The 23,250-nt window shown below is 44.1% G+C and overlaps 1 protein-coding gene and 1 long non-coding RNA gene across 8 annotated transcripts; one reads left to right on the top strand and one right to left on the bottom strand.

The window, feature by feature from the left end:
• Positions 1-130: 130 nt before the first annotated feature.
• Positions 131-10,976, bottom strand: LOC114588747 (protein EOLA1-like). Of its 7 annotated transcripts, XR_013391390.1 has the most exons (4): positions 10,683-10,779; positions 4,524-4,895; positions 959-2,768; positions 131-591 (listed from the first exon to the last, which is right to left on the bottom strand). XR_013391390.1 is itself a non-coding variant. In XM_028714166.2 (3 exons), exons 2-3 carry the CDS (start codon positions 4,774-4,776, stop codon positions 2,545-2,547), a joined length of 477 nt encoding a protein of 158 aa, XP_028569999.1. In that variant the 5' UTR covers positions 4,777-4,895; positions 10,869-10,976; the 3' UTR covers positions 131-2,544. The 7 variants fall into 7 exon arrangements, 6 of the variants coding, with proteins under 6 accessions (XP_028569999.1, XP_028570001.1, XP_028569998.1 ...); XM_028714166.2 differs by lacking the exon at positions 10,683-10,779 and adding an exon at positions 10,869-10,976 and having other exon boundaries at positions 131-2,768; XM_028714168.2 differs by lacking the exon at positions 10,683-10,779 and adding an exon at positions 10,869-10,976 and having other exon boundaries at positions 131-2,768; positions 4,524-4,810.
• Positions 10,977-11,045: 69 nt separating this feature from the next.
• On the top strand, positions 11,046-18,496 carry LOC114588749 (uncharacterized). Its single transcript, XR_003704506.2, has 3 exons — positions 11,046-11,163; positions 14,745-14,816; positions 17,514-18,496. It is a non-coding gene; the product is annotated as an uncharacterized LOC114588749 (long non-coding RNA).
• Positions 18,497-23,250: the final 4,754 nt, after the last annotated feature.

Below are 23,250 nucleotides of genomic sequence, written 5' to 3'. Positions count from 1 at the left end.
TCATGGCGCCAGCTTCTGTTATGAGATCTAGATTCTAGATAATTGGGCAAATACATGTCTGGAAGAACAACAACAAATGTTTTGAAATAAAAACCAGTGTTTCTAATAACCCTACTTTCATATATGGTACTGTATTGAAATGTAGCTACTGTTTTTATTGTGGAGTATTTCAGAAGTACCGGTACACTGGATGCCACAATATATCAAAATTACAATAACAGCAAGTAAATTACATAGTAATATTAAAGCATAGATAATAATTTGTCATATTCTAAAAGAGCAGTTGGACTGTTAAATATTAACATCTACCTGTAGATGTAACAAGCTTTTAAGATGTCCAGAATTAGTAGAAAGAAGGAAAGAATGGATATAATCACTTTTTGAAATACTTTGCTTGCCAGGGCTCACTTCAGGGCTGGCCCATCCATGAAGCAAAGTGAGGCGACTGCCTTAGGCAGCAGGATTCACAGGGCAGCAGATACTGATGTCTATCTTCAATCACCCTTTCTTTTCTGGTGGGGAGGGAAGGCGCCATTTTGTGGTTCGCCCAAGTGCCAAAATGTAGTTCTCCGGGCTGGGAGCTGCAGAGTCCTGTAGCTCATTTTGCAGAGGAAAACAATGTGGGTGAGTGTCAGTAAACGAGGGGAATTAAGAGAGCTGAGCGGGGGGTGCTCGGGTAATCTCACTGTATACAAGTTGTACAAGTGACAATAAAGTATTTCAATTTCAATTAGTAGGGGAGTTCTAAAAATGGTGCAATCCATGTGAATCTTAAGTAGCTGTCATAACTCATAAATGCTTTTTACATAGATGATTTTATACGTGCACACTAAAAATGCAATGGCCCAAAGAAAATTCAGAATGCTAAAAAATCTCACTTTATACCTCTGAGAGGCCCAAGTGACCTGCCAAACATTCTTAGAATAAAACATCACATTGAAGGCAGAAGCAGAAATACCTTTACATCCCTATGCTGCCAAGGTCGCTGAGGTGGCATTTCCTGTCATCCTTAGTCTTGGTCAACATAGCAGAGCCCACCACTGACCTATGGGGAAAGGGAGTGTGGCTGAGCAGCATAATAAAACAAAGGATGGTGAACCTTTGGCACTGTAGATGTTGCTGGACTCCAGTTCCCATCTGCACCAGCCAGGATGACTCCTGGCCAGGTGTGATGGGAACTCTACCCCAGGAACAACTGGAGTGTTATCAGTTACCCACCCCTGATCTAAAGAAAAGTAGACCACATCCTCCTTAGCAGGTTTAATAAACATCCATAGCATTTCTAAGTACAGTGGTACCTCGGGTTAAGTACTTAATTCGTTCCGGAGATCCGTTCTTAACCTGAAACTGTTCTTAACCTGAAGCACCACTTTAGCTAATGGGGCTTCCAGCTGCCGCTGCGCAGCTGCTATTCGATTTCTGTTCTCATCCTGAAGCAAAGTTCTTAACCTGAGGTACTATTTCTGGGTTAGCAGAGTCTGTAACCTGAAGCGTACGTAACCTGAAGCGTATGTAACCCGAGGTACCACTGTAACAGGATTCATTTCTATAGAAGCATAGTACTGTGTACAGCATTACATCCACAAATAGCACAAGGGGCATAGGAAGCTGAAAGGGCAGTTGCAAAGTAGTGAGGAAGACTTGAATGGAGCATTTAAATGAGTTTACTAAAAAGGGATGGAGGGCATGGATTAGCCATTTGTGATGAGACCATAGACCCAATATGAGCAGAGGAATTAAGAGTGAAAGCTCTGGGGGAGGGAATGGGATTAACTGATGATCTGTTTATTTCACTTAATTAAGAAAAAGTGTTTAATATTCCATAATGTGCATGTAAATGATGATGATTAATATTTATTTATACTCCTCTTTCCCCCCCTGATGGAACATAAGGTGGTTTACAGTTAAAAACAAGAACCACTAAAAACAGGAAAATCAATTATTAAACTACAATTAAACAATGATAGAATTAAAACTACATACGTATTTAAGACCTGTTTGAAACATGCCAATAATTACAGAAAAACGGCATGGCACCAGCCCTTTCATTAAAAGCAGTCAGTTTCCCAAAGCCTGTTGGAACAAAAACGTCTTTCATCTGTTGGCAGAAGGACAACAAGGAGGGAGCCAGTCTAGCTTCTCTAGGAAGGGAGTTCCAAAGTCTGGGAGTAGCCACCAAGAAGGCCCTCCACCACATCCCCTCCTGTGCAAGCCTGTGAAGGTGGCAGAACAAAGAGAGAGGCCTCCCATGAAGATCTCAACATCTGGGCAGGTTTGTGTGGGCAGATACGGTCTTTCAGATAGCTTGGACCTAAGATGGATAATTCACAACAATCCACATCTAAGAAGCTTCAACAAAGCATACTTTTACTGGTGACCCCAACTATTCCATTAATGTTCTCCATTTGCAAGAGTGATAACACCAAGGTATAAGGCACTTGCTCACTTTATAATAGTGGTCTACATTAAGGTCAGTAGAAGAAAATTATTCCACTTCAGTAGCTTGGAAAATGTAGAGTTAAGGGACCATAAAGAAAAATATCTTCAGGAGTAGTCCAAAGAAGGAATCAGTTCCTCTGGGATGTCCACCTGCCAGACATCTTTGCGTCCTCGTGTAGGAATAGGTTCCAACAACCATCTGGGGTTTGAAATAACGGTCAGGTATTTCTGCTCCAGGCCTGAGAGGATGGCTTTATTTTCTAGTACCAAAATGTCTTCAGGAGGCAAGAGTTCTGGGCACTGTGATGTCTCCCCAATGTCAATTAGTCCTGTATTTCAAACACAAATATTGCTATAATTTTCTTCCTAAAAAAATGAAATTACTGGCCTATTTATTTTTATTTGCAGGACTTTATCCTGCCCTTCAGTTTGAAGCATTTGGGGCAGTTTACAGAATGTAATAAAATACAGTAATAAGAGAAAGAAGAATACAATGCTTAATGACAGCATCAAACTTTAAAAAGTCAGGAGATAAAGGAGATTAAAAAGATCTGGGTGGGCCGACTTCTCCTGGAATCTAAACGATAACAGTGTGGACACCACATGAGCCTTCGCAAGGAACAAACTCCATAAATGGAACCCTACAGCTGGAAAAGTTGCTTGCTCTCACAATAAGTAGATACCCAATAGGCCAACAGATGGGGGAATTGGTATTTGCGTTATAGTTCCAGCTCTCTCATGCATTTTCCTTTGCTTTGTGACATTCCCCCAGTGCTTCCTTTCCCCTCTTTAACCTATTTACTAGTCTGTATGAGAGGAGTATAGAAACCATTGGTCCTCTTTGTATCCTGCTACAAATGGTGGTGCTTCCAGCCAGAGCCTTTGTAGTAAATTTAGCAGTCATGGGATAAGGGAGTGGGTCCTATTGTGGATCAGTAACTACCGGTAGTTAAAGAACAGGAAGCACAGAGTAGTAGGAATAAATAGGTAGTCCTCACAATAGAGGGAGGCAGTGTGCTATGGGACCAGTGCCTTTTTAAACTTGTTCATAAATGATCAGGAGTTAGGTGTAAGCAACAGAATGGCCAAGTTTCCTAACGACACCAATAAAGCTAAATTTGGGGAGATTTAGGACAGGCAAAAAGGAAGTGCATCTTCATGCAGCACATGCCTAAACTATGAAATTTGCTACCGCAAGATGTAGCACTAGTTGCCAGCTTGGGAAACTTCAAGAGAGGATTAGAAAGATCACAAACAGGGGAGTGTTATTGCACTCGTGTGGATTCTCAGTCTGGTTAGCCACTGTGGCAGCAGGGTAAATGAGCCTTGCTAGGTAAGACAAAAGGCCTTCTTTAAGTTTCTTATAAAATACAGAAGTTAAGTGTATTACTTTAAATTCAGTGTGCAACTGGCTAAAATACAGATTGCATGCTTTTCCTTGAATCTTCATCAGTAAAAGGGCTCAAAAGTTAATTTTTCTTTTTTTTTTTATTCAGGGAGGTAACCTGAATGTTTACTAGGGGACTAGGATGTCTTAGCTCATTTGCTTCCTACTTTATGGCCATAGCCTTGAAAGGTCCTGCAGTAACAACCCACCATTTGATTAACCTTCTTCCAGTTTCTCTGCCCTTCCCCTTGTTCTGTGCAGGATATACTTTCCCAAATGTACTTTCACCATCCTCATGATAGAATATGAGCAGATTCTTTAGACTGGGGTGGGCAGAAGTATAATAATAATAATAATAATAATAATAATAATAATAATAATAATACAGTGGTACCTCTAGATACGAACGGGATCCGTTCCGGAGCCCCGTTTGCATCCAGAAGCAAATGTAATTAGCGACGGCATGTCTGCGCACGCGCGCGTCGCTTTTCGCCGCTTCTGCGCATACGTGTGACGTCATTTTGAGTGTCTGTGCATGTGCAAGCGGCGAAACCCGGAAGTAACGCACTCCGTTACTTCCAGGTTGCCGTGGAGTGCACTCAACTCGAAGCGTATTCAACCCGAGGTATGACTGTACTCTACAAAGTCAGCATTTCATGTCTACTGGAAGTTTAAAAGTTGAGCCACTGTCACTTACCTGCCACAACACCTCTTCCAAACCTTTCACCTGCATCCAATAGCTCTTCAATTTTAGTCACTGTCATGCCAAGCCTGTTTGTGAGGATGTCTTTCCAGGCTTTGTCGTCCCAGTCTTTAAAAGCAATGTGGACAGCAATGGTACAGGACTCGTACTGGGCCAGCAATGGTCGCCAACGGGTCTCTATTGTTTTTACTTCGTTTAAAACCAACCCAGCATAAGGTTGCCGGAAGGAAAGGCAGGGAAACTTCATTCTTCTTTACTTCTTTAGTCCTTTCTTGCATCACCTTTATTTCCAAACAAACAATTTAAAACCAGAATAAGGAACACATATTCTCTCTTGGCAAGTGTTCAGGGATTGCATGAATCTGCCTGCCAAATTCAAAAAATGATGGGTGCTTAAAAGCTGCAACATGACTTGGGAATTCAAAATATATTTCAGTTGAATTAATGTAATTTAGTTTTGTAAGTAAAATGTGTGTAAAATTGTTTAGAAAACATTAAAAATGATTGCTAAATAGTTGCAGTTATATTATGTAGCAATATAATTATTATTAAGCACTACCTGACTTTTCAGAAGGTGAAATTGAAATTATTCGGTTTCTGAAAGCAGTTTATGGGCTTCTTCCTCCATTGTAGGTTTACCAAGTGAAATGCTATCTAAATCACAAAAATAGCAGCACATTTGGACTCCTCACTCCCAAAAACATGTTTTCAAGACCTCTTCTCACTGAGGACATTTGCTAAAGCTATGTCTTGCCCGCTAAAATGGCGTGCCCTAAGCGACGCCACAGAGATCCTCAACTACCACATCAATCTCCTTCTTCTTATTTTACACAGCACAGTATTTCAAATAGCTGTCATTCCAGCCCACCTTGGCTTGCAAAGCAGACCCTTTGCTGACCATTTTAGTCCCATGTGCACAGAAGTGCGGGGGGGGGGGAGGAGGCTGGCGTCCAAAATGCATGTGTAAAGGTTTAATCGCAAGAGCTGCAGAACCCTGTGATGTCATACACCCTGCGGCAGTTGGAACCGTTATGGCAGTTACATCTTAGCAGTTAGAGCAGCAGGTGATGTTCTGTTGTGCCGCCTCAGAGTCAGTTAGTCTGTGACACTTTAATCTACGAAAGACATAGCTGTCAACTTTCAGATTTGAAAATATGGGATCAGCAGCCTCGAAAATAAGGGATCAGCAGCCTCACCTGTCCTGGGGACAGTCTACGAGATATCTAACAATCCGGGATAGCAGCAGGAAACGGCGCTGGAATAAGGGGATTTCCCGCAAAAAAAGGGAAGGTTGACAGCTATGGAAAGACCGGTTAGCAATTCACCTATTTACTCTGCAGCTGCAAGTACGTTAAGTAAAAGTCAGGTGTTGTTTTAAACTTTATTTGTGTGTGTGTGTGTGTGTGTGTGTGTGTGTAAATTTTCTTCTTTTACAATTTGGAACACTGCTTTAAACATCCTTAAAATACCTTCCCTTCTTCTCTTTCCATGGTTCATTTTGCATATCATAAATCCCTGCTTTTTTATTTTTACAAAAACTAAACCATTCAGTATTCAAAACCTATTTACACCGCTGAATTTATCTTAATGCTGCCAACGTTTTCAAGTGTACACAATCCCCCCCCCCATATATTCAATATTTCCCATATTTCCAATCTTCTCTAAACGTATATTCTTCCTGTTCTCTTATTCTATTTGTTAAATCTGTGAGTTGTGTATATTCTGTCAACTTAAGATGCCACTCTTCCTTTAGTTGGGACCTCGCTCGTTTTCCATTTTTGGCTAAGAAAACACAGGCTGCAGTAATGGCATACACAAATAACCTTTTTTTGACACTTGGGAAGTTGTTGTAAACTTTTAAAGGAGAGGGTCTTGCGTAGTTTCTACAGGAGGGAAAACAGAACTAATCAAAGGGCCAAGCAGCCCAGGGCTACTACTATGCAATTTGGGAACTAAAACTAATCCCCACAAGGAAGTGGTTTTAGAGAGGATGCTTCCTAAGGAGCAGTTCCTTTTTCTCTGTCTGAGTGAAGCCTCCTCCTAAGCCCATTCTGCACTTGCCTTTGCCACCCTCCACACCTCCTCCACCTTTTAACACCAGAGTGTGAGTTGCCAGTTATGGAAAGGGACTAAACCTCACCTGGCTAACCCATGGCTTTTCTTTGCAGCCATGAGCAGGGCTGGGAGGGAGGGAGTCGGCATAGAGGGAAGGGAGCGAGTGGGGGTCCCAAGGGTCATCTAGCCCAACCCCCTGCAGTGCAGGAAGCAGTTAATGAATTATGGAATCACAGAGTTGAAAGGGGTCCTGATGGGTCATCTAGCTCAGAGGTGTAGTCAGGTGGTACCCAGTGCAGAATTTTTTTTGTCACCCCCGCCCAGTGGAGCTGGCCCAGTCTCCAAAGGCACCTTTGCGTCTTGCCAGCAATGTCTGGGCGCATCCAGTGCTTTCCCCGCCTGTCTGGGCTGGGTGGTCGGGCTGGTTCCAGAGGGGAAAGCGAGCTCCCTACGTAGCGCCTAGGCTGCTAGAGGTCCCTGATTTCCAAAAAGCCACAGGGGCAAGGGCGTGGGGCTGTTGTCCAATGGCAACAGCCCCCCTCCCAAACTTAACTGAGAAGACTATGTTTTTAACCCCCAGATATCTCATGGTAATATGTGGGAAGTTTTTTTGGCGTGAACTGTAAGAATCTGATTTGATATTTTAAGCAATGTAGTTAATGTGTTGTTTGTTATGTTTTATGTGTGATGTGCAACTTGAAAATGAATAAAAATATTGTTAAAAAAGAAGATCATGTCTATATCTATAGCTATAAATGTAGTGGTTTTCTATCTAACTACATATATTAATTAACATAGCAAATTAAGGCTGATTATGTTATCACTAATTACTTTTGTTGTGAATGATCATTGTGTTTTTGTTGCATACTTTAAACTCATCCACTTAAGAGATTTTCTTTACAATTAATTGGCATGCAAATTCTGTTGAATAATTGCATAATAATCTCAGCCTATATTTTATACATCCCATAGTCATTTTACTCCAATGTTTAAAACATTTTGAATATTAGTATTGCTACCTATATGACTTATTAGTCACTTACTGCAAGAAATCTCTAAACCTATAAAAAATCTCTAAATCTATAAAAAAGTTAAGGCACAAATGTGTAGCACAAAACTGTAACAATACATTTCAGTAACACCATTTCAATAATCCATAAACAGGCCCATCTGAACCCCCTCCCTACAGAATATTTCATCAAATAGGCCATTATCAAGCTAATCATAATCCATCAAGTTTTAGTTTAGCATCAGAAAGATGACTTAGCATTTATGGTGGTGCCATGTGGACCCCTAAGTAAATTTGTTAAAGTGGTCCTGGATTCTTCATTCTTTTAGCAGCTTCAGGTGTTTTAATAAGACATTAGTACTAATACGGGGTCTAGCTTCTGAATAATCATGCATAGAATCACATTCTACACCTAACTATTTTAACGCCTGCAAAACAGAACCTTTTCCAATAAAGCCCAGCAATGGTATTTTTTATAAGATGCTACTGTTTCTTTTTATTTTTACTGATTGTAATTTTAAAATTGCTTTTAACACTGTATTTTAAATGGCTGCAACCCAGCCCAGAGCCTTAGAGCGAAGGGTAGTTAACAAATTAAAATAATAATAATAATAATAAATAGAAATGGAGATGGGGTAAACTTGGTGCTCGGGTTTCCGAAAGAAACGTATTGTGGGTGCCTTCAAGCGACTTCCGATTTGCTCGGCCTCCTCACCTAGGGGTTAACCCTCCTCCCTGAATCTTGATGTGCCAGGACTGGCTGTAGTTACTGAAGAAAAAGTCCTGTCTGCATGTGCTCAGGAGCACTGTTGCTTGTAATATTTTCATGAGTCCGAGATGAAGTTGGGCAGAGGGAGAGGGAAATCATGCAAAGAGGGATGACCCTTTATTTTATTTTTTTACTATTTACATTTATACGCCACATCCTACAAGGTCACAGTGGCCTGTATGGTTCTCCCCACCCACTCACAACAACCTTGCAAGGTTGACTGAGAGACAGGTCCAAGGTCATCCAGGCAGCTTGATGGCTGAGTGGGGATTCGAACCCTGGTTCTCCCAGGTCCTAGCCTGACTTCTAATTCCTCTTCCCCTTCCCTCTCTCATCTGAGGTGTCCCAGCAAGAGGCCAGCATCCTGTTTTCTCACCTCTGGGGAGCCCACAAGCAGAGCATTGGTGGAGGGGGGAGGAAGCAGGTGCCCCTGCTGGACTTTGTCCTCCACCCCAAAATAGCTGTCCAGAGAACACCAGTAGCATCCTGAAGACTCCTTTTTATTAACTTAAAATATTTTAAGCTCATGACCTGCTGTCACTTCCTCCCTGGCCATGACTCCTCACTGCTTTCTATTTGCATTTTTTTCTTTGTTTTCAGCTTTCTCCGCCCTGCCATTTCTTTCTCCCTGTGTTTTTCCTCGCACGTGCATCAACTCCTCCGACCGCTGTTTCAGGAGCTCCCACAAAACCTTTCCTTTTGCCCCCTCCCCAGCTCAACTCCCGTCAGACCTGAAACCCTGTTTCAGCTAGGAAGTTGCAAGCCATTTAAAGACCGTTTTTTAAAAAAATAAGGGGGGGGGGGGTGTAACAGAAACTGTGCTTTTAAGTTCTCCATAAATTATCTGGGAAATTCTAAAGCTTGCCCCCTTTTTTGAGGCTTCTGAAGCTGACCCTAATAAAGGTTATTACCCAACTGTGGAGCTTTGAATATTCTTCCTATAGACACAGCTATGGTTTGCTTTTTATAATATGCATCTTTCTGCAGGAATATTTACTTTTGGTTGATTGGTTGGTTGAAGGGGGACACTAGGGTGCTGTTTCTCTTTTTAAAAAGAAATGTTATAAGATCTGCTACCACAAAGCCATCACAAGGCACTAGCCAAAAGTAGGTTTACTAAAGGGATGGGCGCTTGTACTTTTGACAGCAGCAGCACAATACGAGATTTAGGTGAAGCACGTACAGGCTGGGGAACCTCCGCCTCCAACTGGTTTTTTTGTGTGGTTGTTGTCATTATGCACTTGGTAAAGGTGCATTAAGTTCTCTTTAAGGAAAATAGGAGAAAGCTATCTATCCTGGCTCTTTCTTTTAAATTGGGGACTATTATCAGCGCAGCCCCAAACAATGTTTACTCAGCAAGGAAATCCAACAAACTTCGACCGGGTTTACTCGCGGGGAAGTGTGCATAAGCTTGCAGCCTGGCTCCTCCAACCCTCTCCTCTAGTGCGAAGGCTGAGGAGAGGAAAGAGCAGCCGCGAACACAGCGCAAGGGAAGTGAAGCTCCTAGGGTTGACTCTTTACTTCTCTTATTTCCGTGTTTCTGCTCTCCCGCATGCGCGGGACTCAATCTCTTCAGACCGTACCATTAGCAGATCATGGTGCGGGGGATGCCCGCTCTTTCCCCAGCCACTATTGAGCTTATTCGCCCCAGGAAGCTTTCTGCTTTAAAGCTGTGGTAACACTGACTAGCTTTTGCTTCAGTTCCTCGTTTTGGCTTTGGCCTCCCCACCCATTTCCGGACGTTGGTACACTCCTCTCCCAGCAGATCCTATGGCTGGGCAAGACCACCTCACTTGCCCCATGGGGAGTCGCGGGCGGGAGCGGGGGCCGAATCATAGCTGTCAAGCGTTCCCTTTTTTAAAGGGAAATTTATTCCGAATAGGATTCCTCGCAAGAAAAGGGGAAAGTTGACAGCTATGGGCCGAATATGGACCCCCCCTTTTCAGGCTGAAGGAGAGTGACATTCGAGTCCCCCCACCACTCCCAAGCCTACAGCGAGCCGAGGGAAGGGGGAGAGCGGCAGCAGCCGATTTGCCACTCTCTGGGTTTGGGGGATTCGCGGGCGGTGGGGGGCCCGCGCCAAATGATACCCCCCCCCCCCCTTCAGCCTGGCACCTGCTGCGGGCCGCACCCTCGTTGCTACGCCCCTGATCTAGCCCAACCCCCTGCAATGCAGGAATCGCAGCAGAGGGTCACCCAATCTCTGTTTTGATGTACTGCTTGCTGATGTACTTCTTGCCCCCGGTGCGCTCACTGGCCACCCCCACCCCTCCGAACCAGGCCGAAATCCTGAGGCGGGGAGTTCCGCGAGACAGCTCACCCCACAGCGCCCAGGCCTCTCTGCCGCCCTCCTCCGACCGAGGGTGCTGAACTTCTCCCCGTCCCCAATGGCGTGTATTCCTGTCCCTTCACGCGCCCCCCCCCCTTCGCTCGCCAAGGTTGGAGGCCGGCCGAAGCCGCGGCCTCTCTGCCGCCCCCTATCCTGCTTTCCGCGCACCGCCCTCACCTCCCGCAGCGGCAATGCTCGGCTCCGCCGTTCCCCAGGCTGCGAAGAGCGCAGCTTGTTCATACGATGCTCGCCTCCCTTCTTTCCTACACGGGGTCTCCTCGTGAGATGGAAATCATGGCGCCGGAAGCGCGGGGGGGTGTCTCTTTCCCTTGCCGCTTCGCCTCAGAGGAAATGGCGAGCAGCGCCTGCAGGGAAGAGTTTTATTTAGCAGCTTCGCTTCACTTTAATCGGCAGGGCGGCGTGCGAAGGCGTATCCCCCCCTCTTCGTCTGTCCTCACAACTGCCCTGCGAGGTAGGCCAGGTTGAGAGATTTTGTCGTCTTCATTCCCTGCCATGTATTATCTCTTCAGACGGCCGTAGCGCCGTCAGGTCGTGCATCCACAACATGGCAACCCCCTTCCAGAGGGATACGGATTTTAAACAGTGTGTGGATTTATTTCACTGTTATATATCTGATCTCGACATTGTGCAAGTTGCTGAAATGTGACGTAGTTGTAGAGTTCTCTCTTATAACAATGAGTGATAACGCTGTTGATTTTTATTATTAGTAGTATTTATATAATGTAGGAATGAATAACCCCTGGCACAGGTCTGATGCCCCACTCCCAGGATTTTTTTTTTCCTGCACCCCATAAGATATGACCCCACAGATCTTGGTGGCAAATATATTGCACCAGGTTGGGCAGATTTAAACCTCTCCACCAAGCCCAGCACCCCAATGTAAGTCCATGATCATCAGACTGATCATTTGATGGCCAGGATGAAGTAACAACCCTTCACTTGGGTAAGCTGAGGAGCTGTGTAAGAGTGTTAAATGTCAACACCCAACCAGCATGAGAGGTTTGGCCAAGGGTGAATGTGGTAATCATATGTGTGTGTTTGTAGATACATATTTCTAGTAATCAGATAGACACATAAGAGTTATGGCAGACAAAGCAAAATACTTTCCACAAACACTGAAATTCAACTTTGAAATTCACTACCACAAGATGTAGTGATGGATTTGACAAGGGGTTTAGAAAAAATCATGGAGGATAAGGCTACTAGCCACAATGGCTGCCTCCACTGATGGATACAATATGCCTCTGAATACCAATGGCTAGTAATCACAAGCAGGAAAAGCGCTGACTATTGCATTCAGGTTCTGCTTGTGGGTTTCCCATAGGCACCTTGGCAGCCGCTAGTGAACCGAACATTACAAAATAGAAAAAGAAAAAATACAAAATAAAAGTAGTTAAAAACAATCAATCTTTTCATCACATTATTTTTCATTTACTTGTTTCTCGGACCTCCTCGGACCTCCCTTTTTTGTATTCTTGTTCAATTTATTAGCTCAGCAGTTTCTTTCCCTCTTTTTTCTACCCAGATCTTTAATCTTAAGTTATTATAACAATAAATTTTTACTTATAAAAAACCATTTTTTCATATTCTTTTATACCATTACAGCTAGAAACCACTTAATTTCAATCCAACATCATTCTAACATTCATTAATTTTACAATATCTCTGTAAATAGTCTTTAAATTTCTTCCAGTCTTCTTCCACCGACTCTTCTCCCTGGTCTCGGATTCTGCCAGTCATTTCCGCCAATTCCATGTAATCCATCACCTTCATCTGCCATTCTTCCAGAGTGGGTAAATCTTGTGTCTTCCAATACTTTGCAATAAGTATTCTTGCTGCTGTTGTAGCGTACATAAAGAAAGTTCTATCCTTCTTTAACACCGATTGGCCGATTATGCCCAGGAGAAAGGCCTCTGGTTTCTTCAAGAAGGTATATTTAAATACCTTTTTCAATTCATTATATATCGTCTCCCAGAAAGCCTTAATCCTTGGGCACGTCCACCAAAGGTGAAAGAATATACCTTCAGTCTCTTTACATTTCCAACATTTATTATCGGGCAAGTGATAGATTTTTGCAAGCTTGACTGGGGTCATGTACCACCTGTATATCATTTTCATAATATTCTCTCTTAAGGCATTACATGCCGTAAACTTCATACCTGTGGTCCATAACTGTTCCCAGTGAGCAAACATAATATTGTGTCCAACATCTTGTGCCCATTTAATCATAGCAGATTTCACCGTTTCATCCTGAGTGTTCCATTTCAACAGCAAGTTATACATCCTTGACAAAGTCTTAGTTTTGGGTTCTAGCAGTTCTGTTTCTAATTTTGATTTTTCCACCTGGAAGCCAATTTTCTTGTCCAAATTATATGCCTCCATTATCTGATAATAATGAAGCCAGTCTCGCACTTTGTTCTTTAGTTTCTCAAAACTCTGCAATTTCAATCTATCTCCATCTTGTTCCAAAATTTCCCAATATTTCGGCCATTTAGCCTCCATATTGAGCTTTTTCTGAGCTTTCGCTTCCATCGGTGACAGCCACCTTGGGGTTTTATTTTCCAATAGATCCTTATATCTTATCCAAACATTAAACAATGCTTTCCTGACAATATGGTTTTTAAATGCTTTATGCGCTTTGACCTTGTCATACCACAGATATGCGTGCCATCCAAATACGTTGTTAAAACCTTCCAAGTCCAAAATGTCTGTGTTTTCAAGAAGTAGCCATTCTTTCAACGAGCAAAAAGCTGCTGATTCATAGTAAAGTTTAAAGTCTGGCAGAGCAAATCCACCTCTTTCCTTTGCATCTGTTAATATTTTAAATTTTATTCTGGGCTTCTTGCCCTGCCAGACAAATCTTGAAATATCTCTCTGCCACTTCTTGAAACAGTCCACTTTGTCCACAATTTGCAATGCCTGAATAGATGGGCCAAGGGCCTGATCCAGCCAGGGCTTTTGTTTTTTATATACATGTTTTTAGTCATTTTTAGGTCAACAGAATTATACAACCAACAAAGAACATTACAACATATTAGTCGACACAACATGCTACAAGAATAAAAGTTAAGAATGTTCCATATATCTGTATTGGCTTAATTCAAGAAACCATTCTGCAAGCTTAAATGAGAGTGTGGTGGTGATCTTTTGTGGTCTTCTGTTTTCACCTAGTCTAGAAACGGTTACCAAGTGCTGTAAAATAGGGTTACCAGACGTTCCTGGTTCCCAGGGACAGTCCCCGGATTTGCAAATCTGTACCTGGACAAATTCCATCCCTGGAATGTCCCCAGATTTGCAAATCTGTCCCTGGGAAACGTGACAGTGGCAGCCTCAGCAGCTGGAGCCAGCCTGGTAGTGCAGTTGGCTCTGGCTGGCTTCAGGAGCTGCTTGCTGCCTCTGCCACTGCCGAAGGGGAACCAGGGATGTCCAGCAGTACCGATCTCCTTCCCCCCTTCCCCCTTTGTTTTGACAGATCGGGGGAGGCTTGGGAGTCACAGGCGGACGGGCGGGTGTTGCCCAGGAGGGGTGCAAGGTGCATGGTTTCTCTGCCAGGCAAGGTGCAAAGCCCTTTTTTTGCACCCTGTGAAACATAAATGTGTGGAGTTTTTTTAAAAAAACTGGGCAACAGCCACCGGCCTGTGACTCCTGAGCCTCCCCTGATCAGTCAAACAAAGGAGGAAGGGGGCAGAAGATCAGGGGAGGCTCGGGAGTCATGCGTGGGCAGTACGCTGTTGCCCAGTTTAAAAAAAACAGCATTTATGTTTCACAGGCTGCGAAAGAAGGGCTTTGCACCTTTATACAATATGCATGTGTGCTTGGGCTCAGGGTCTTTTGCCTCACTATCCCCACTACTGACTCCCTGTTGCTACTCAGCTTCCAAAAAAAGTGTCCCTGGATTCATTGAAAAAAATCTGGTAGCCATACTGTAAAAGGAAAAGTGAGCTGACTTGCCTTGAGTAACTTTCATTTGATTAGTTAATTCTTTTGTTATTGCAATTGACCAAACTGTTGTGTACCATGTGTCCAAAGCAGGACTGGCCCAAGAGATTTTGTCACCTGAGGGAAACCACAAAATGGCGTCTTCCTCCTGCCAGGCAAGAAGGGGTAAGTGAAGATCTACATTGGGAGCAAGGGGGGAACAAAGATCTACATTGGGGGCAAGGGGGGATAAAGATCCACATTGGGGGCAAGGGTGGAGGAGACCAGCAGTGCCTCCTAGTCACCAAGAGACCACTGTAGATGTGGCATGGGGGGACCAGATCCTGCCTCCAAGGAGCGCCATCATGGCAGCAGCAGTGGGCAGTACATTCATCAGAGGCCCCTGTGGATCCTGCCGCCTGAGGCAGTTGCTTCACCTTGTCAGCCCTGATTGAAAGTAAGACCCTTTGCATTATGCCAGGGCTTAAATGTTAAATCTGTTCTTCTTCAGGGTCCACAGCAATCTTTACAATAGCCATATAAGACAAGTCAATATGAAGTTCTAGTAGTTACAGAAACTATCTGTTTATTTTGTGGATTTGAATGTGCATAGAATTGTGATATAGTCAGTATCTGCGTATCTTAAATTTTACCTGATTCTATCTACATATGATGTGTTAAAAAGGAAGAAATTTAGTTTTTGTTTACATAATTTCCCAAGACAATGCCTATTTAATATTTATCAAGTCTCAACTCTGATATGAATAGGATCATAGAACCATAGAATTGTAGAGTTGAAGGAACCCAAAGGTCATCTGGTCTAACAGGAATGGAAGATATGTTTTTGTCTAATCTACTCAGTACTTGATTTTTTCCTGATTAAATATCCAGGAAGATACGCCAAGATATCGAAAGTCAAAACTGTCAAGTTATTCAGAACTATACTATTGCATAAGTCTGATTTTATAAGTAGTCTTGGTATGTTGTGTCTGAAGCTGGAAAATGCATTTTCATTTACAGAAGGCAACAAAATAATCCTTTAACAATCACTGCTTATTTGTAACTGTCAGGGGTTCAGGAGCAGAGGCGCAGGGGAGAGAGGAAATGGAGAGCGAAGGGGAAGAATCTGAGGGCAGCGGAGGGCAGAATGACAGTGACCCAAGAGATTCCATGAGCCTCTCCAGTGAATCAGAAGATTCCCAGAAGGGGGCGCCGATGGCCAGGGCAAGGGGGGTCCCAGGGGGGACACACCAGAAGCAGGAGGCCAGCGGAGACTCCCAGAGCAGTAGCTGGAAGTCAGGGCCAGCTTCCCCACCGGAGCGTAGTGGGGGGGAAGAGTCCCATAGGTCAGAGTCAGCGTTTCCTCCGGCAAGCAGGGAGGAGGAGTCAAGCCCAGCTAGCGTCCCCGAAGAGGGGAGCAGCGACAGGAGCAGTATAACGGTCAGAAGGAAGGTGGCAGGCTGGGCGCGCGCGCCAAGTTCAAATGTACAGGCGCGCGGGACAGCAGGAAGCCCGGATTGGGAACCAGGTCCTAAAGCCCGCCGGAGGGAGGGGGAAGACTCGGGGGAGTCAGCATCAGAAGAGTCTAGAAAGGGGAAACCCGGCGGACAGGCGGACCCAGAGGAAGAGGGAGCAGAGAAAGAGGTGGAGCAAGGCTAGGGTCTTAAACTGGTGTCTGGGGGGAGGAGACTCAGACGGAGCTTCGACGGTCTAGGGTTTCAGACGTAGGGCTGCGCGCCACGGCTGTCAAACCAATAATGAACTTCAATAAAGACTTCTGTATATAAAGAGGAACTGGCGTTGGTCCTTTGTGAGCTGGGACCAGGGGCAGCTCTGACAGTAACCTTAATTCATAGTGTAATTTTGAGATTGTTCATCAGTAGTATAAGGCAGAGAGTTTTAAAATTAGGGATGCGGTTAGGAATGTTGTGTCTCAGTAAAAGTTCCTGGGTAAAACAGCTGTATTAGCTAAAGGGAAATGGAGTGAGCGAGTGACAGACTTTTTTGTGTGTTTACATCCTCCAAAGGTTTCTTTGAAGCCAGTAGTATTTAATTTAACTGAAGGAAAGAAGAATTCTGTCTCTCTTGCCTTGCCTAAGTTGGCAAAAGCCCTGGCTCACACTATTAGAGATGCAGCGGGGAATTCAGGTGAGAACAGGAAAAGCTATTTGTCTTTTAAAAATTAAATTAATTTGGATTTTTTTTTTATTTCAACAGTACAGGACAACAGAGGTAGGCAAAGTGGTGCCCTCCAGGTGCTGTGGACTACAATTCTCATAAACCTGAGCCACAACATTTGGAGGGTACCATGATACCCATTTGTAGCATTGGAGTTCAAACTGCTGAAAGAAAGGGCTTCTTTGGGGTAACACTCAGGTTGCTTTTAAAGATGTATACCTCAGATATTCATAATTGTCCTTTGGCTTTTGGAAAGATGCGGGAAAGTCTTAAGATTTTGCAAATTCGCTGATTGAGAAATAACTGTAGCCTTCAGCACCACTTTTTCTTTTATCCTTGGCTTCATGCTGAGGTAATCTGCGCAGGAAGAAGAACTCATTACCATGAGTTCTCCTTCCTCTACTCATTATTATGTCCTCTTCCAGAAGCAACTGAGAATGTCCTCTGTAGCTGCTAGCGAAAATATTTTTAAAGATATGGTAGGATAAAGATTAAGTCCTCTGTATCCACAGTCAGAGATGGTGACCTCAAAAGTACTGATCATGTCTTCTCATTACTGCTTTTTTAAAAACAGACTTTTAGATACCTGCTGTGAATGGAATGTTCATTCTGCATTTTAAATTATTTTACCCTTGCAAGGCAAGGGTACTAACTGAGAGTTAGTATTTCCATGCTCCCTGTAAATTGTACCTTTCTTTTTTCCAGTGAAGCCCGTTGCAATTTGATGTTCCCCACTGTTGGCTTCAATACTTCATGGAATCATAGAACTGTAGAGGTGGAAGTGACCATGAGAGTCATCTAGTCCAACACCCCTGCAATGCAGGAATCTTTTCTCCAATATGAGGCTTGAACCCACTATCCTGAGATTAAGAGTCTCATGCTATCCCTCAGTGTCTTGAATCAACATATTCTGATTCAGACTCCAGAACTTGTAGTTGATGACGAGAGAACATTTCATTTCTAATTGGAAACTAGCTGCACAAAGGCAATAGATAATTAGGGAGGATAACAGCCCAGAGATAGCCAGAGATTAATGCTACAAATTTCACCTGAGTGCATGCCGAAAAAACTACAGGCAGTTCATGTTGGCTTCTGAATACACTGAATAATTGCAGGTCTGTTTCCCTAGTTGTTAGGATTAAACCTGCCTATTCATTGCCCTACAGTCCTCTGTGGAAAGTCAGGAAGTCCTTAAAGAATATTCTAGAATCCATAATCCAAGAACATGAGCTTTGAATTTAGATAGCTTTGAGGTTTTTTTAATCTGTTTCATTCTGGTGTAAGGGAGATTTGTCTGGCGTCTTCATTATATATCTTGAGGTGCCTCTTCAACCTGGCGTTGGCTGATTAACATTCTACAGCCTTTTAAATGTTTTAGCGGTGCGTGTGTCATTATTGTGTTGTTTTTGTTTTAACTATTTATTTATGCTTTTACTTTATATGTTTATCTTGTGAAGCGCCTTGAGATCTTGTCATGAAGGGTAGTACCGTATTTTTCGCTCTATAGGACACACTTTTTCCCCTTCAAAAATTAAGGGGAAATGTGTGTGCGTCCTATGGAGCGAATACAGGCTCCTTGGCTTCAGCGATAGCAACGCGAAGCCTCCAAAGCACAGAGGGAGCGCTCCCAGTCCCACTAGGAAATGCTGGGGACTGAACCTGATGCCTTCTGCATGCTAAGCAGTTGTTCTACCTAGCTCACAATATTGCTGTAAGATAAAATGGAGAAGGTGGAGGCTGAAGTGTGTATGCTCTGTGGAGGAAAGGTGGGATAGAAGCATAAGAAGGAATAAAGTGTGTAAACTAGCCTATAAGTGAATAAACTACAGTATATTTTTAACTTACTCTCCTAATAATTTGTATATAAATTATAAAAGTGGTATATCAATTTTGTTAAATAAAAAAAGAGGAAATGTTCAGACTTTCAAACAGTATGTTATGCCTGAGCCTTCATTGCTGAAACTCCCAACAGCATTTTCATGCTCACAAACACCTGATGAAGGAACCATTGTGACATAACCCATTCAAGCAGAGTGAAGGGGCAACAGGCTGTCAACAGTGGCAGTAGTTGGGGGCTCCCATCTATGAAAAAGCCACAGAAAGTCTTTTCATACTGCCTGAGGAATTAATCCCTTCTTTAACGTTCATAATTGCTGGATCGATTTAACAGGACTGGAGCTAACATTTGCTTGGATTTGGCACCATTGATAGGGAACTGCCTGCTGTGTCCTCCGCTTTGAAGTCACCCTGGTCTTTGGGCCTCCAGCACCACCTTCAGCATGTCCAACCCATCTAAGAGGCGTATGATACTGGTGTTCCACTGGGTTAGAAAGAAGCCCCTGACAGAGAAGCCGTGCTCTACCATCTTGGCCAGACCTTCTGCCTCTGCACCGACTTGCAACACTCCTCACATTTCACCCTACTTCACGAGGAGCAAGACACAACCCGCTCCGCTCAGGAGGTCCAGCAGTCGCAAGGTGCTGCGATTGCCAAATCTCACCGACCCCAAGTTTTTAAGATCTGTCATTGGCAGCGTTGGCCGGAAGAGAGCCCGCAGGTGTGGCAAGCAAAAGAAGACTCCAGCGGGAACAGGAAAAGGGGTGAGGGCTAGGCTAGAGGCAAGAAGGCTCCAAAGCTATTTGCGGGGTGGGATTGCTTTGGAAGATGCCTTCTCACAATCTCTACCCTTGAACCACGTAAGGACATAAGAAGTGCCTGCTGGATGAGGCCGCATTGGCCTATCTAGTCCAGCATCCTGTTCTCACAGTGGCCAACCAGAGGCCTGTGGAAACAAGAGCATTCTGTATTCCCTTCCTGCATCTTCCAGCAACTACTCTTCACAAAGGTTACTGCCACTGACTGTGGAGGTAGAGCATAGCCATTGTGCCTAGTGGCCATTGATAGCCTTTCCTGCATAAAACCATCCAAGTTGGTGGCCGTCACAGCTTTCTGTGGGATTGAGCTTCCAGAGGGGTAGCTGAGCATGCCTGCTGCAGGAAAAACAGGCATTAAAAGCACATTTCTCCCAAAGAATCCTGGGAATTGCAGTTTGTAAAGGGTGCTACAAATTGTAGCTATGCAGTAGAAGGGTAATCTACAGTTCCCAGGATTCTTACAGGGGAGAAGCAATCATGCTTTTAATGTATGGTGTGTACACAGCCTCAAATTAGCTCCACCAGCTCTGTAATACTAGAGCAAAGATTATAATGCATATTGTTGTTGTTGTACTTTTAAAAATATTATAAAACCCATTCCTGCAAGCCATGTAGTCTGGAATAAACTCAGTCACCCCTCCCATCATTAATTGTTTCTACTAGGTGGGGAGGGGTGTTGGATCTGCTTCCCTGCCTTGAAGAAAGGCGCAGGTCAGATGTGTGCCCGGACCTGCCCACGCTTCGCAAGAGAGGTGTGTTGGTTCAAGGTGGCCACGCTGCCTGCAATTTGCACTCCTTCCTGACGTGTCTTCCCCAAACCCCTTCTTCCAGAGGCTGTGTTGAAGTTTTCCATCACGTGGAACACAAACTCGCGGAACTACCTCGAGGCTCAGGCAGTGGTGGAAACCCTCCTCAAGCATGAGACGCCAGAGAGCCTCTTGCAATACGAAGGGATCAAAGCAGCTGTGGAGTCTCTCCTACCCTACACGGCACTTCCAGAGGCTGGGCCGGTTACTGCAGGCCTCCATGTTCCTTGATTTCATGTGACAAAACATGAAGTTGCCTGACGCCGCCAAGTGGGACGAGGAGATGGACATGTGATGAGCTTTATTTATTTATTTATTATTAATTTTATTGAGTACAAATTAGAAAAAAATACAAATGTACAAAAAAAGAAAAAAAATGTAACCAATAAAAATTAGAAAACGTTTTACCTCTTCTTATATTTACAATTATTTGCACCTCTACAAAACAATATTCACAATAAAGAAAAGAAATGAAAGGTAAAATATAAAAGAAAAGAAGAAGAAGAAGATAAAGAAAAGGAAGAAATAAGATCAAGAATGAGAATTTTAAAATTAGATAAGTATTCACTATACACAGCCATTTCCAATCTATATTTATGTTCAGTTTTGTATTTTCATCATATCCTTATCTATCTTAATTAAAATATTTTAAAAAGACTTCCACCGTTTGCCTCACGCGTTTTTGGCAGTCCATTTGTCAAAACCTCTGTTCTTCATATTTTTCCTTTGGGCTGCGCTCTGAAGGCTTCAGGGATCTTTGAGGCTGGCGGTGGGGCAAAGCAGCGCTTCCCCCCACTGCCAGCCCCACAAGCTCGGGGGGGGGGCAGCGGGAAGGCGGCACGCAGCCTTTGCTCTGCTCCCCGACCTGGTCTTTGAGGTTGGCGGTCTTTGAGGAGTGCTCCCCCCCGCCAGCCCCAAAGAGCAGGTTGAAAGGAACCCCAAGCCTCTGGAGCCCAGCGGGAACTCCCGCTGCGCTCCGGAGGCTTCAGGTTGCCTTCCCTGAAGCCTGGAGAGCGAGAGGGCTCAGTGCGCAGCAACTCCTCTCGCTCTCCAGACTTCCAAGGTAGCCGCCTGAAGCCTCCTGAGCGTAGCGGGAACTCCCGCTGCGCTCTGGAGGCTTCAGGTGAACGCACCTTGAACAAACAGAATGCACCTTGTTTTAGAGGGGGAGGACAAGAAAAAGAATTTCTCCCCCTCTCTGCGCAGCGCCCCTTCAGCGAAGCGGCAGGAGAAATGGAAGGGGCTCCGTTTCTCCTGCCGCTTCGCTGAAGGGGCGCTGAGCAGAGAGGGGGAGAATTTTTTTTTCTTGTTCTTCCCCTCTAAAACAAGGTGCGTCCTATGGTCAGGTGCGTCCTATAGAGTGAAAAATACGGTATATAAATCTAATAAATAAAATAAGATACCGAGAGAGACTGAAGGAACTGAAGGAGGGATGGAAAGAGTAATGGTCTGGTTGTGTGTTTGGCAAATGCTGGCACTATTGGAGGAGAACAAAGAGTGAAGATGAGATACTGTAGCTGTAACAAATGGGACTTAAGAATGAGGATTTCTGGGAAGAGAGCTGCAACAAGGTTGCTATGTTAGCTTTGATAATTAACATAAAGCTTCAATGTTCACAGGCAGTGTACCTCTGAATACATGATTTTGGGGACAAATAACAGGGGAGGGCTGCCTGGTTGTGTTCTTCCTGATTCTTCCTGGTTGTGTTCTGGTAGAACACAGTGCTGCCTAGGATAGTTCTTCTTTTAATTTAGTGCAGCAATCCTGACTATGTGAAGGCCTTGTTTATGGATCTGGTCTTAGTTTGTCTAGAACTGTTGGCATTTGTTTTTTCTTTTTATGATGGAGATACTCAGCAAGCAATGAAATCTTTCCCTTTTTGGTGTCTAGCTTGAGACAGCACATCATTAGTTGTTTGTTTGTTTAATTTGTATACCATCCTTTATCTGATGATCACAGATAGTTGTTCACAGCATAAAAATACTAGATAAAAACACAATGCATAATAAAGGCAAGAACAAAAACAAAACAATAACCCCCTCCCACAAAAACATTTAAAAGGATGCAGGATGTTAATCAGCCAAAGGCCTAGTTGCAGAGGAACGTTTTTGCCTGGCACCTAAAGGTGGATAATGAAGATGCTGGGTGAGCATCCTTGGGGTAAAGGTAAAGGGACCCCTGACCATTAGGTCCAGTCATGGCTGACTCTGGGGTTGGGGCGCTCATCTCACTTTATTGGCCGAGGGAGCCGGCGTAGAGCTTCCGGGTCATGTGGCCAGCAGGACTAAGCCGCTTCTGGTGAACCAGAGCAGCGCCGCAAACAACGTTTGCCTTCCCGCCAGAGCGGTACCTATTTATCTACTTGCACTGCGTGCTTTCGAACTGCCACAAATAGGAGACATGCAGAAAAGGCCTGTGCTCATGTTGCCATCCTCTTGACCTCTCCAGGAGGAGGTACATGAAGAAGGGCATCAAATGATGATTTCAGAGTCCAAGTAGGTTCACAGATATTTCACCTCTACCAGCAAGAAAATAATGCAGAAGAGAACATCCACCAGACTCTGAAGCAAACAAACGAGCAAAGAAAAGCCCTCATGCCATGCAGGCTGGAAGTGGCACAGAATCCTGGGAAAGAACTGTTACAAAAGTGAGACACCACACCCACCCAATCTCTGCCAAACTATGGCAAGATTCCAGGGGGTTCCAGGGTATGTGTTCCAGAGAGAATCAAAACGCACAGACCATCGTACTTTTAGAAATATGGTTTAATTGACACATACGGTATTTACACCTTAGTACAGATGTAAGTACAGAGGGAGTACAGATCTTACAACACGGTCACCTTAAGTGGGGCTCCCCCACACATCCAGCAGTGAAGCAAAAAGCCCAAAGGATCTCTCCAACCCTGCCAGCCAATATCGCTCTGGCCTTTTTCATCTAGTCTAAGCCTCCTGCCAAAGGCCCCAAACTCTTCCTGTGAAA

Source organism: Podarcis muralis, chromosome Z (genome assembly GCF_964188315.1).
Source record: "Podarcis muralis chromosome Z, rPodMur119.hap1.1, whole genome shotgun sequence".
Classification (NCBI taxonomy): Eukaryota; Metazoa; Chordata; class Lepidosauria; order Squamata; family Lacertidae; genus Podarcis; species Podarcis muralis.
Note: the sequence above shows the minus strand (reverse complement) of the source record. Positions and strands in the feature narration are given on the sequence as shown.

Bases quoted from the DNA above. Each gene is read 5' to 3' on its own strand.
- LOC114588747 (XM_028714166.2), bottom strand. From the start codon at position 4,776: ATGAAGTTTCCCTGCCTTTCCTTCCGGCAACCTTATGCTGGGTTGGTT. The intron at 2,769-4,523 runs GTAAGTGACAGT...TTTGAAATACAG, and splicing joins TGGAAGAGGTGTTGTGGCAG to GACTAATTGACATTGGGGAG.